The sequence below is a fragment of the Sinohyriopsis cumingii genome, chromosome 18 (genome assembly GCF_028554795.1).
Source record: "Sinohyriopsis cumingii isolate HCF-2022 chromosome 18, ASM2855479v2, whole genome shotgun sequence".
Lineage (NCBI taxonomy): Eukaryota > Metazoa > Mollusca > Bivalvia > Unionida > Unionidae > Sinohyriopsis > Sinohyriopsis cumingii.
The window spans coordinates 84,104,708-84,119,940 of record NC_142978.1 but is presented as its reverse complement, the minus strand read 5'-3'; the positions used below and the strand labels follow the sequence as shown (position 1 = coordinate 84,119,940).

The 15,233-nt window shown below is 34.2% G+C and overlaps 1 protein-coding gene across 1 annotated transcript in view; it reads right to left on the bottom strand.

Annotated features, from left to right (window-relative positions):
• The window catches only part of LOC149777188 (signal peptide peptidase-like), a 76,146-nt gene that overhangs the window by 57,437 nt on the left and 3,476 nt on the right, over nt 1–15,233 (bottom strand). The window contains exon 2 of the mRNA XM_089941886.1: nt 7,610–7,697. Coding sequence (XP_089798012.1) covers nt 7,610–7,659 — 50 coding nt within the window. The 5' untranslated portion in view covers nt 7,660–7,697. The remainder of the gene's footprint in view (nt 1–7,609; nt 7,698–15,233) is intronic.

Genomic DNA, 15,233 nt, shown 5'->3' with positions numbered 1-15,233 from the left:
TTTCAACTGACTTGGAACATGTGTTGCATGTATTTGGAATCCCTTCTTTTCTTCTAAAAAATGAAGCAATCATTATATAAATATAGATTATGTGCTGTCTAACAATAATAAAATCAATCAGATCTGTAAATTGTTCGATTAAATTTCCAAAGTAACTTTGTTACTCATAAATCGAGCTAGTACATGTCAGCAATGCTCTCCATTGTGAAAGACTTTAATGGACCAGAATATTAGTGTTATTCACTTGCAGAAAGATGAAAATTTTTTTAATAACATTTTCAAATAATACTCATGAAGAGAAAGCAACATAAACAATAATTACGTAGTTATGGAAGCTCCCTACTGAGTTTGTGAGCTTTAAATCAAAGGTCAAGGTCACAATATGAAATTGTATTATGTATATAAAAAAATAAAACAAATAAAGTGCAAGTATAAAAACTGATAATAGCTCTGAAATTTTTGACTGACCTACTCTCATGCATGATTATTTTGGGTAAATTAAAATATTATTATCTAAGTATATTTCATGAGCTTTTAAAAAGGTATGGACAAGTGGAATTTCCAAAAATAATGGAATACCGGTGTTTTTAAAAAAAATATCTATCATCAAACATTCCAAGCTAATATCTCCATAAATTTTAGCACATGTGCTTCCTAATAAGTCAGGTCCTACAGCCAACAACATATACCCTGATCTGCTGTTGCATAAAACACCAAAATATGGGGGTCTATGCAGTTTGTTCTACTAGTTCTAACAAACTATATCTAGCCATTTCTGCCAACATATTATGAAATGTCAGATCTTGGTCTGCATAGTCTTTTTGCTGGATCTAACTTGTACACGGGTATATACATCTCCATATAATTGTACCAGAGGTCCAGACAAACTGTGAACTAATGTAAGACGTTGCTTAAATAAGAAGCAGATGCAGTCATCACTGTACTACACTACACTAACTGTTATTGCAGCCTCTTATAGTCCCAAGAAAACCATTACTATTTTTCTCTCTGATTTTGTGTGCATGTTTTACATAGCAGTGAAAAATGTTACTTGCATTCAGTAAAAAGTGGCATTGAAGCCTAAACAGAAAATACAACGTTTATTTTGAGTTTAGTATCAAGGATTTTGCAAGTGAAAGTGAGTTGGTCAGTTCTGGAACAGGCACTTGCACTATAAATTGCATTTATTTCATTTAATGCAGCTGATTCCAGAAACAGCAATATAACCTGTGTGTGTGTGTGTGTGTGTATGTGACTAGGATTTTTAACTTAGCTTTAAAAAAATTTCAGTCATATCACTACGATGTCTGCAGTGTGGCAATTTATAGTGACGTCTAGCACTGGAGCATCATGCCGCAGACATATAGCATTATGTCCCACTAAGTCACATTATTCTGACACCAGGCTGACAAGTCCTAGCACTAACCTCTTAATGCTGTGCACCTAGCGAGGCAGCTGGTAGCACCATTTTTGTAAGTCTTTGGTATGACTAGGCCAGAGTTTGAACCCATGACCTGCTGCTTCTGAGGCGGATGCTCTAACCACAAGGCCAGAGCGGTGCAATATAACCTGTACTGATTTCTATGATGGTAGCATTAGGCAAACAATGCTTCTGCAGGCAGCTGATCAAAATGACTGTTCCACATGCTTGTGAAATGAATCTGAACTACTCTTTAGCAGTTATTACACTAGAGAAGATGAAATTTTGCCAAATAAGATAATACTAACTTTTGGAACTGCAATAAATGAATAAATTAATTATTAATTATAAGTGTAATAATTGAATGATAAAATATGTATAAAAAATAAAAAGTTATTGGGTAAGTCTTTTCCAATATACCTGTGAAATCGAGGAAGTGAAAATGACAAAACACAGTTATCAGTCTTTTGACAGATGCAAATTTGATGTAAGGTTCAGGTGTAATCACTATAACCCAAATTACAGTCTTTAATCATACACAAAAATAAAGGCAGTTAAAAGTACCAGGATGTTGGCAGTTTCTGTCATTAAGGAATATAAAGAAATTCCAAAGGAACCCTGTCATGATTTTAATGACATCAGCTGTGTATTTATATTCTTCATGACAAAATAGTTCAAACATTTTTATCTGGATTAAAAAACAGGTGTCTGTCACAAATTTTTCGTGAATATTACAAATATAACTACATTTATAATCCTTTAATCACATGTTTGACACATATCATGTATGCCAATATGGTGACTAAATGGAATGTTGTGATAATACTCAGGTCAATGCCAAATTTGGGGGAAAAATCAGACTAAAAAGTAAAACAAAGCACCAAAAAAAACCCCAAAACATAAGTTATAGATTTGCATTTGGGAATGTGTAAAGTATTCTTTGTAAGATTGTGAATCATGGTATGATTTTCAGGAAAACACTTGTTTTCTGTCTGAACTTTGCATAACGTCTTTAGACTAGTCCACTAAATATTTTTCATGAGTTAAATGTGCTTCATGTTAACCAGCCTTTTCTGATAAATATTTGGCCCATATGTTGGTATCCCACTCAGACTTTTCCTGCCTTTTATATCAAAATGTGTAGCTAGAACATTGTATGCTTCATTATCACTTCCTTCTGTTATCAATCTAATGTCAGCCCTATATCTTTCACAATATCAGCAATACAGAAAGCTTAGTCATCCCACTTTAGTGACAAATTCTAGATTATGATTTATAGATCAATTAACATACACACAGCAAATTCATGTACCACAAAGTACTGCCCATTTAATTTCGAGGGAGGGAAGGCTGTGATTTTATTATTCTGACCTGAAAATTTTTCTTTTCTTTTATCACAATTCATATTTTTTTCCAAAATAAAATAATGGATATACACATATAAATCAGAGCAAGATATTTCTTCCAGCAACTGACAAATGGAAATTAAAGAAAAAAGTGTCAGGCCCCTGCCTAACAACATTGAATTGTTGGTGCTTAATATAATTGTGTTGTACAATGGCATGCATATCAGCATTTTCAGAAATACGTCAGTATACCATATCACAATGTTAAATATTTTCCAAATACCCATCTCACGGTTATCAATACCACAGATATACCAGTTCAGTTTAAATAACCAGGACAGCCAATGAAGAAAATTGGGAATTTTCATTCTTTAAATATCAAACCCTGTGCAAAATAAAAAAGATGTAAAGCAGAACCTAAACGCACCAATGATTACAGAGCTTTAAATATTTATAAAACTTATTTGGATGCAAATCAAAGTTGATTGTATCATGATTACTTTAATGTGTCTTCTTCACTCCTTTGGTACTCCTGGTAGGATTAATGCAGGTGTCCGTTCTGCCAAGGTGATTGGACCTGACTAATACTGTAAAGACACTGACACTATTACTGTCTTAACAAGAATTCAGACAAATCCTGACCAGTTTCTGTAGAAATGGTTTTGATCCGTACTACAAGATGACCAAGAGTCATACCAAGGTATACAATGGAGTTCCTGATCTGGACAAATGCAAGGACTATAATGATGTTTGGGCATCAAATTCTAAAAGTTACCATTCTCAACAGTTTAAATATCTTCTAACAACTGGAATAAATCTAACAACTGGAATAAAGACAAGAAAGAGTTTATGACACTCTTTTTGATATCATAGTGTGTATGTGACCACTATGACACAACTAATGTCTGCAGTTGTGAATTTCTGGAAATTGCCAAAAGGTCTCAGATCTTGTTATATTTCATCTTAGGTGTGCGTAAGTAATGTTTTCAGCCCATTTAGTGCCAGAGCAAAGTACCATGTTTGAGTTTTTGTGAGACAATCCACTTGGACCACTGTCTTGTACATAAATTGTACCTTGGAGCAAACCATGCTGGAGAAAACACAAACTTTGCAGCTATGGTTCAGCATTGCTACAGATGCAGAGGAAAAACAAAAAATAGGTACCACTTTTAACATCTCTTCAAGGCATCTCAATATAAACTGAGCTATTAGTGCGCCTTATAGAAGTCAGTTAGAAAATCAATACTGTTTCTCTGATTTTTCCTGGAGATTTTGAACCAGTAAAGAATGTTACCAGCATTCAAAAGAATGACAATGCAGTTTTTATATCCAGTAACAATGATCTTTGATCTTTGATAGACTAATCTATAGATCACAGACTCAATAGGGAACTGAGTGTAACGAAGCTGACACAAATTGGATATGGGAAACCTGAGGAAAGTAAACTTGTCATGTGGAATCCAGTGACCTTGACCATTCACATCTCTGCCTCAGAATTAACAGGTAGCTTTCCCAGCCGAAGTGATGTCTACCAATTAAGTGTGCTGAAAATTAGGCTAAGGAAGGCAGACTGCATTCTGAAAAATCTCAGTTTGAGCTCACAAACAAAAATCATTAGGCTTCTGCCTCTACTCATGGCATGTGAGATGACAGCAAATTAAAGTCATATAGAGGAAACCACAGTGAATATAGAGACATTTCCATCTTCAGCAAATGGGATAAAGATGGATTTTGGAAAATATTATCCCTTGTAATGGCATCAGAGTAATAAACCATATATTGAGTCAATACCTATATTGTGTGCTTAAATGAAAATAGAAAAATGATACAAATTTATGGTATGACTGTAGTATATTCCTCATGGTATTTCTCGTCACTTTTGCTCTCTCTGATGGAGTGCAGCCATCATGGATAAAAATGTGTTGGTTGTTTTGTTTTTGTGTTTTTAAAAATCAGAATGATGGGTAAATTAAAAATCTATTTTTAAATGAAAATTCTGGATGATCCTGAGTAAATCAGGATAGGTGGCAGATCTGCTTTTGGTACATCTGTCATCACCATATTAAATCTTCTATATTTTTGTAAAGACTACTGTATTTGTAAATTAATTCACAATACTGTACATTCCTTTTAAATTTTCACTTTGTATTCATGGAAATAAATTGTTTCTTGAATTTTACAAAACTTGCTGATTTTGCCCATTTCTGTTATTTATTATAGTACCATAGAGTCATAACATACCACAGATGAAGAACTGCAAAGTAAAACAAAAAACCTCAAATACTGGGCTGAACAAACCAGTCTGAAGATCATACCAGCAGAGATGAAGGTACTTGAAACAGAGAAGTATGATTTGATGAATAAAGTAAAGGGCAATTCAATAGAAAAGTCAACAACTTCACCTACTTAAAGAGCATGATGACAAGATATGGGGATCTTGCAGTAGAGATACGAACCATAATTGCCAAAGTTATAGTTACCTTCAACAAATTAACCATCATATGGAAATAAAAAGTTCTGAGCCTGTCACTGAAAATGAAGATCTTTAGTTCAAATGTTATCTCAGTATTGATGTATGGATTGAAACCTGGAGGTGTACATGAACATTTGAAAATAAACTGAATACTTTTGAAAACAAATGCCTCGGAAAGCCAACCGGATCACAATAGAAAGAACAAAAAAAGTAAAAAAGAAATAAGGAGTGGCAACAGGTATTTATCTTGACAACGATCAGAAAGAAGAGATGGACGTTCCTGCCGAGGATGGCACTAGACAAGACTACCAAAAACAGCACTTAAAGGAACCCACCTGGTCGTAGGAAAAGGGGTAGACCAAATAGAATCCCCCACACAAAAAAAACGAATCTAAACAGAGGGAAAAGTTGCAGGTGTTAAAACATGATGGGATAACTGCTGTGGCCAAGAACGGAGGAAGATGGCATTTGAAGATTTTGCCCCATGCAATCTACTAGGCAAAAAAGGGTAGAATGATAATGATGGAGACAAAAAACTGAATAATTTCAAACAGATGAAGAATTGAGAACTCAGCTCTCTCAAGTATAATCTTTCAAGTACACATAATTTAGTATAATTTAAAAACTGATGGTAAAAAACATGCATTACCAATTTCTGAAAATCCATGCTACTGGAGTGTACATTTAATATATTCATGCTGTGTTTATGATCAACCTAGCATAGTGGCTGTCATTGTTTATAGTGTACAGCCTAACTTTATTTGCATGAAAGTAACAGCAATATATCTCGTGGGTCTGTGGTTCTTCCTTGGTTTTTCCAGGGTTCTTCCTCCACCAGTTATACTGGCCGCCATGTATAGCCTATCCTGTGCTGAAAAATGGCGTTAAACCCTAGAACAACAACAACAACAATATAATTATGTAATAGTGATAATCCAAAACATTGCATGGAACTCACCGCAGACATTGTGAAATGCTCTTTTTAAACTGTACAATGGGCATCTTTAATATCAAATATTTTTGAGCTGAGAATCTTATTAGAATATTTAGATGCTTTCCAAATATACAAGGTATAATGGTGTAATGATTTTTATTTATATGACTACAGGGAAATCTGAGAAAGATTTTCACTTTTGATTCCAAACACAGTGTCAGGAGTTTTAAGATTTTCACTTTTGATTCCAAACACAGTGTCAGGAGTTTTAAGATTTTCACTTTTGATTCCAAACACAGTGTCAGGAGTTTTAATATTATGGAATAAAGTGGTGCCAAGTAATGCTAATGACAGACAGGTGGTATTGAAGCACAACTGTGTGTAACTAGTCTTTTGATCAATTGATGTATGATCATTAGGCACAGACAAATGAGTAACAGGTGTCACCCAGTATGGTAACTCATGATGTCACCCCCATGGACCCCCTAAAAATCCAAACATTTTATAGACAGTCATGTGCAGTAACTCATGGTTTCACCCCCATGGACCTCCTTCCTTCACAATTTTTTTTATAGACAGTCATTTTGGTGTCAACTCCTCTGATGGTGTCATCCAGTGCAGTCCGCACCCCCTAGTGATGCCACTAGTAACTTGTATCCTTGTCTGCTAAGATTTAATCGAATCACATTAAAATCATTTGAACTTTGTTTCATAGCTTGCACTCTGCATCATGACTGACACCTGCTTTGTACATATGAATAAAATAAAAGAGAATAAAACGATGAAGATTCAGCTAATGGAATTTTCATGCGTCCAAATATTAAATGTATGCATACTTTTACACCCTCTTATTGAGTCCAACTGCAAACTGCACAGATCCAGATATGCTGTCTCATAATATGCTGGTAGATCTGGGTTGATCCAGTTTTGCAAGAAGTAATCAGTTTAATAAACAAAACAGACCATGATCTGATATGGAGTTTATCTATAATATTTAAAATGGAATTTTGATTTTTTTTTCCCTATGCTGTGCAAGTTTATCTTTATGTATGTCAAAAAGCAGGCCTTTGATAAACACTATAAATGTTACTATAGTTTGTATGCAGATACATGTATGAAACTGACACCTGTTGTAGTATGTCAACTGGTCATAACATGGGGCCAGACGTCTGGTATCTTGGACAAAAAGTCTACCTTTCATACATCTTTTAATATGATAAAAGGAGCCAATCCCAAACAAGTTCCTCTGTACTTGTAAGCAACTAAATGAAGTCATTCACAATTCAACGGTCATCTCAGGTGTAAATTTTAAAACTTTCTGGGCAAATAACTTAATGAATCATATTCAAAAAAATTTGAATGACATTTAAATATAGTAATGTACTGCCCTTTCCTTCAATGTTTAGTAAAATTCCAGGTGATAAATATGAACTTACGTGACACTGGCTGCCTGAGCTAACTGTTCTTCTTGGCTGGCAGCAGGCATTTCATTAAGGTGCTGGCTCCCACTCCTTGTGATTAGATCTAACATAAAAAAAATCTATGGTTTAAAAGGAAATAACAATCCATCAAGAATATAAACTGCTTAGAGAAAAGAAATAACAGGAAAGAACAAAGTGCCATAAAACAGCACAAAAATACATGAATACTATCCAATACTTGATTAGTACTCCAAAAAGAAAGAATAACAGAGTGGTACCCCCCCCCCCAACAGTACAACTTCCCTGCCCTTCTAGGCCTTTCTCTATCCCCTAGAATAATAGAATGGTGCACACCTCCTGTATCAATAATTTCCCATTTCTCTGCCAGCCCAATCTCTGCCTTACAAAAACAGAACAGTGCTCCCCTCTGGTTCTATGGTACTGTTATTACATACTTGTGAAACCTGGACTGGTATATGGTGAAGTTGTGTGCATTTGCAACACACACAATGGACAATACTGTGACTTTATGTGCTCTTTGGGAAATAATGTTCTGCCTAAAGTAAATAGCTAAGGAAAATGGCTGCTCCCATGTGCTTAAGAAAATAAACTCGTAGAGCATACGCTAACTTCTAAAAGTGCAATAAATGAATTATAAAACATCTGAAACACCATAATTTACCAGCTATTTTTTTCAAGTAGAGCTGGTAGTCTTTTGAAAGTGTAAACTATAAAACCCTAATTACGACCATCAATCATAAACAAAAATAATTACAATTAAAGTTACTTTAACAATACTTAACATATAAAAAGTCTTTTTTAAATAACCAGTGAGGAAAACCTGGGGAATTCTTTGTCTTTAAAATTCCACCCTATGCGAAGTACAGAACTGACTAGTGGAACCTCAGCCCCAATCCCTTCTGCCCTCAGTGCACCACCACACCACACCCACCATTTTGCCCAGCATATCGATAACATTTATATTTTACTGATACCGTCATCATATCGATCTTAAAATAATATTGGGGTGCTCTGATCCTCTGCCCTATATGTTCTAGCGAGTCCACTCTCAGTGAACTTTCCCTCCTTCCTCCACCAGTCAAAACTTTTCATTCAGCCCTTCAAGAATCATTATCTTTGATTCTCTCAATATTACTACAATTCATCCTTAAATCTTGAAATGTTAGATACATGTATAAACATATACACTGTCTGGATTTACTTTTAAAAGGTCTCACTATAACTTAAAAACCTGGAGTCCCAGACTCCACAAACTTGGAAATATAGTAGTTGGAGTCCCAGCTCATAAAACTGTAGTCCAACTCAATTATTTAGGAGTAACAGGAATAAATATTTCAAGCAGAACTCTAACATAATTAAAATGTAAGAGTAGAGACATAATTTCAAATTATCCAAGTTACTAAAGAAAAACAAAACTGGCACTTAAAAAAATATAAATGTGTTATTTCAAAATTTTCCTTATCACTGTAAAATACCAAGACTACACTGGGTATGAATAATATGTATAAAAAAAAAAATAGCTGATCAGAAAAGTAAATGGTACTAAAATGTTCCAAAAGCCAATGAAGTTATATGAAGAGCCGCACCTGACATAAATCATAATTATTTCATTACATCATCGTCATTGCATATTACATTGTAAATGACATTTGGCATGAAGAATGAATTGGTAATATCACATAATCACATTATAGATCAGAAAAGTACATGTATATATAAATTCACTCAAATGTAGTAAACAAAACTGTCAATCACATTCAACTATTCCAAACCATGGAAACACTGAATTCCACATAGAATACCAACAGCTATACTATTTTCCTTATCATTTACCAATGGTTAAGGCTCTACTGTATTAAGAAAGATTTAACTTACTTCCTAGAATAGTACTGCAATATCACGCTAATCCAGTTAACTCTTCAGTAAGTTGACAGAACTATTTGATTATGTGAAGCAGTTATGCGTGGCATCACACACTGCAAATAATGCACCAACCCATGCTCCAAAGAGTGCAATGGTTGCAAAACAGAAAGTGCCTCTGGTATAAAAAGGAGCCTATTCTGCCCTCCTGTGTGTAATAAATTGACTTTCCAGGCTGAAGTACTATTAAATAATTCCTCTTTAGATATCAGAAGCTTTAAAGAGTACTCTGTAAATACCTTAAAGGAAACATGATGTTTGTAATCAAAATTCACTTGGGTAAATCTTGTTTGCATAATTTCTAAGCTCTTTTAACAAGGAGACACAATGTGTATGAGCTATGGACTTAATCCTATGGTACAGACTTGAATAAGCACAAATGCAGCAAATTGTTAAGATCATTATTCATTTCTAAAAGTGATATTGGTGTACAAACAAATGGTTAAAAAGCTGAAAGGTCACTCAAGCATGAAAATGATGTCAAAGCAAGTTAGGTTGAATTACTCTTGCTTGGAGGCACCCACGCACCAGCTTCAATGTGTAATAAAATGATAGCTGAAAATCCAAAAAGCAGGCTAACATAAAAAGAACCTGGTACTCCAGGTCAAATTCAGAAACCCAAAGAGATATACTTTGGACATTTAGGTAACTGTGAGATTAAGACTTATCATGAATCATGGATAATTATTTTTCCTTTGTGAGCTAATTCTAGCGATGTGTTGAGAAATAGGAACATAACAATAGAATGCAACATCTGGTTGCCCTGGCCCTTCATTCTGGAAGGGCATAATACTGTGGAATCCTGGGTAATAATGTAATGTACACAGTTTTAATATGGGGACAATTAACTTACCAATAATCCATCACATATTTTTTAAAAAAAAGAGGCTTACCCAATGCTCAAGAGTACCTTCACTTTCTGACCTTAATTGGCTATAAGCTCTTCAGAAAAGCATAACAAACAATGGATTCCAAGGTAAACCCTTTTAGCATGTTTCACACAGGAAAGAAATCATGCCTGAAGGGTAATCCAGACATAAGCAGGATATCAGGATACAAATACCTTAACTCTAGTTAACCCAAACAATCACTTTTAAAACTGTGAGAACTTGTCAGGAGAGAACCTAAGAGCAGGTTGAAAGTTCTAATTTTATCAGCATAAAAATTTCAAACTTTAGAAAGATAAACTCTTTTTAATAAATTAAAACATGAAGTCCAATAAAAAGAAAAAATATAAAAATGGTCATTAAAGAGATTATGGAAAAATTTTAATCAATCAAACACTTGTCAAATAATCCACGTTTATTTAGAACGTTTCTTTTTCTCAGGTTGACCATGATCAAAAAGTATCTTCAGTTCATATAAAAAAGTTCATTCCCAACATGTGGCTGGTGACAAGACTGTTCCCTCTATCAGTGGACATTGACAAGATGTGCACCCTGATAAATAGGGAAAAATATCTTAAAAAGAGTTATCTGCGTGTAACAGTGTAGCCCCTAGTTCTGCATATTGTAATATCAGACGGAGTCTTGTTTTTTGCGCTAGTCATAAGGTTAATCAAAATAACTGGGAAAGTCACATAACCAAGTATTTAATTATGATCTCCTTAACTGAATTCATTTTTAACTGTTTTAAAAGAAATGTTTAAAAAAAAGCAAATCAGGTGAACAACAACTTCCAGTTATTTCTTCCTTCCTTTGCTATGCACAACACAAACCAACAACATGACATCATGTGCAGGTAAACTGTTAGACTGTATGGGATTCAAGCAACTTCATTATGAAGTAGTATGTGAATATTACAATCCATGAAAAATACAGATAATAACATGTTCATCCAAGCAAATAAAACTCGTGGTTGATCAGTAGTGAAGAACCAACCATCAATCTTTAGAATTTAAGACATTCCCAACACATTAATTTTACTTGTGATTTCAGCAGGTCATGAGACAATAGATGTCAAGTTGGTGCATGTACACAGCTGTATCACAATTCTTTCATTATGTCTGTTTTGAAATGAACAAGTAACCAAATATACTTTCAAGTCAGGTCAACTCAAAACTCCAGAAATCCACATCTACCATCATATGATGTCAACTAAGGGGCCATCTATTTAGTACATACGGATTACACAAAAAGCTGGCAAAGCTTGACCCCTCCCCCATACACATGCATACTTTTTTACACCCCACCTGCATACGTACGCATGATGCCCCTACCGAATTCTACTTAACTGCCTACATTCAATCCATGCAGAAACGATCAAGGATTAATAATATTAATGTGTTTATTAAAACAGATAGTCCACTGACATTTGAATGTCTGGCTGCATCAAAGAAACAAGCTTTAAAAAGTTTGTCCAGTGTCAGCTAAAATTCAAATGCAGACTTAACCCAGTCGAACAGGTTACTTATCAGGCAAATTATTATTGAGGTTTCACCCCCCACCCACCCCGTTTCCTATGTGTACGTACATTATCAGTAGACCCCCCCCATACACAAGCTTATGCATTTGGGTTAACCTCCCCCATCCATGCATACATACTAAATGGACGACCCCTAAGCAGTTTGTCAGAGTAATCAGTACTGTGTGTACTCACTTAATGCTATGGCAAAGCATGCTCTTTATTGTCTAACTAAACAAGCATAGACAGATATATACAATAACCATACGTGTATGTATCTTTTCATAGTTACAGTCTAGGGTCCCATGCTGCTTCAACACACCAGTACTAAAAGGCTCTATAAATAATATTTCTGAAAGCTTTATGAATCTCTGTGCTACGGTAATCTACAACACTCCCCATGGTGGGCTGTGAGACAAATGAGCAGAAAGGCAGGACTGAATATTGTTGAGAAGACTAATGGAGGAAACCCTTTTACCATGATGTTATAATGATGTCAAGTTGAAAAGTATTAAAATTTTTAAATGGTGCAGTTTGAAGATTTTTACCCTTTTTGCCTTTATCTTAGTATTTCTTTCTTTTTCTGCATACATAATCTGACATAGAACTAAATTACAAACAGGACTGTGCTGATGTGCCAATAAACTCTATAGATACATATACAAGTTTACAACACTTTACAGTTGGTTCCACCATACTTCTTATTAAACAAGCTCAAATAATTTTTAAAAAAACCTTTACCTAAAAAACATCTGGTGTTATTCAGCATAAATCTTAAATTATGTTCTCAGAAGTGACATCCAAATTTGCTTTGGTCTTTTTACCCATCCTCTAAATATAAATTATAATTAACTAGTCTTCAGAAGTAATATGTTGCAGGTACAAGTCCCTCTATCATTTCACAGCAGACATGTAATTTTCTGACATATCCATTAAGCCTTAAAATCAAGAGAAAAACAATATGGCATTCAGCTCCCCAGCAGTAAAATTTTTATTGCTTAGCAACTGTTATATGCTTTCTTATTCTGTTACTAATGTGTGTTTTGTAAGAGAGAAAGGTACAGAAAATAACTGCAAACAAAAGTCTCTGAAAATGCACAAGACCAATGAAAATATACATTATTATATAATACAATAATAAATATAAATACAACATAAATAAATATTATATATATAATAATAAATATAAATTATTATATAATTTGATAATTATAATATGAAGTAGATGTAAATAACAGCCAATGTGAAAAGTTCACAAGGCATAAAAAAACAGCTTCAGTGTATCCATGTATGAGTGGGTTATGTAGTACCTATTTCTTTGATTAACACATGACTGTAGATCAATCAAACCCTAGCACATGCCAAAATATATGGACCTTCAACCAATAAAAACATATAGTTGCTTACAAGTCAAAATCAAACTGCAAACAATACAAATCCAGATCTGCTATAGCATAATGTCTAGGCAAATCAGGGTCTATGGTGTTTGTTCTACTGATCACTCAAAGCAAATTGAAGACCCATATCTGCCATTTCATTATGCAATGACAGATATGGGTCTGTGCAGTCTGCAGTTGGTCTTGTCTTATGAGTACCGGTACATATGGTGTGTGCATTACACTGGCAGCTTCATGAACTTTTAGGACAAATATCCACCAGCTGTCACTATACATCATAAAGAAATCACATTTTCCACCCATTTTCATCAATGTTTTGTAAACAGAAACAAAATAACACTAATTCACACTGGGTAAGTGTCAACATAATATACTTTGATGTGATATGATATGCTACAGTAATGAGGAAGGTATATCTAAGTCTACTCTAACGATATGTAAATCATAAACATATTAAGGTATTTAACACAAATGTCAGAAGAAAAGAAATAACAAATATTCATCATCACGACATGATGCCTTACAATGTTTAATGAAGAATGCCAAAAATATTGCTCATCAGTGTCAGCTCATTAAAATATATACTGACAACTGATCAATCAAACATCACTGATCCTGAAAGTTTTAAAGTGGAAATATGGCCAACTGTAGCCCTACATGAGGTAATAGGGGTGTGGGAATACAAGATGATTTCCTTTTGGCTTACATGGGTTTAAATAGGTGTTGATGTTGGAACCAACTTCCTGCATGTCTTTTTTTATATCAGGAACTGATTAAGAACCTCAGGCCATCTTAAGAGAAGTGAAAAAAAAATGAATCAACTGAAAAGGAAGCTTTTATGTCAAATTGCAAAGGATGACTCAGTAAAATGCCATTACAACATTCTAGTTTTATGACTAGTACTCTAGTATCAGTCCTTTAGTATTTATGGTAAAATACCAGTTTATAGATTTGTATTTATAAGCAACAAAATCTACCTATTGCAAACAATTATTCGATATATTAATTTAACTATTAAGATATCTTGTAATAATTTCACCAATGACAAGACCAGGTGGCCAGCATAACAAGTGGATTAAAATGGCATGAGAACTGCAGGGAATAAACATTGCAATGTATTGCAATACAGCAAGTTTGCATTGCAATACATAATGCATACATGCCAACCCCTGGCGAGGAAAAAGTGTAATCCAAGTGGATAAAAAGAGTAATCTGAGCAGAAAAAGAGTAATCCACAAATAACATGATAAAAATTCAATAAGCATATGTACAAAATGATTTATTTATCCCTCTGGACTTTTAATATCAATAACTGCTTTCATATATAACACTTTGAGCTTTAAAAAGCAACAGACTCTCATAATGCATTTCAAAACACTTTGTACCAGCTGAGACTATGAAAGTTTTGCACACCAGAAGAGCACTAAGTGCTGGCTTACAGAGCCTGGATCTGAATTCAGTTTTATTTTTGTTAACAATACTGAACAATCTCTCAGAGTCAGCATTAGAATAGTAAAGAACCAATATTCCTTTCATAACCTGACAAAGAGGAAATTTATATCTTAGAGTTATTGGGTATTTTAGCTGGGAAATAAGATGAAAAAATCAGTTCTGTCCACATGAAGTACATGGTCATGTAGAGTGCCAATATAATACTTCAGGAGTTCTTCTAATTTATCAGCAGCCTTTCCTGCAGCATGGTGCATCACAATACAGAGACAACCTGATATATACAATGATGGATACATTTTTCAAAATATAAAATGCAACTCCTTTATGAATTCCAATCACTGATGCATTATCAGCTGAAAACCCCATACAGTTCTGCCAACTTATGTTCATTCAAAGCATTATCAAGCAAATAAAAAAATGGTTTCTCCAGTGGAATCTACTGTTAA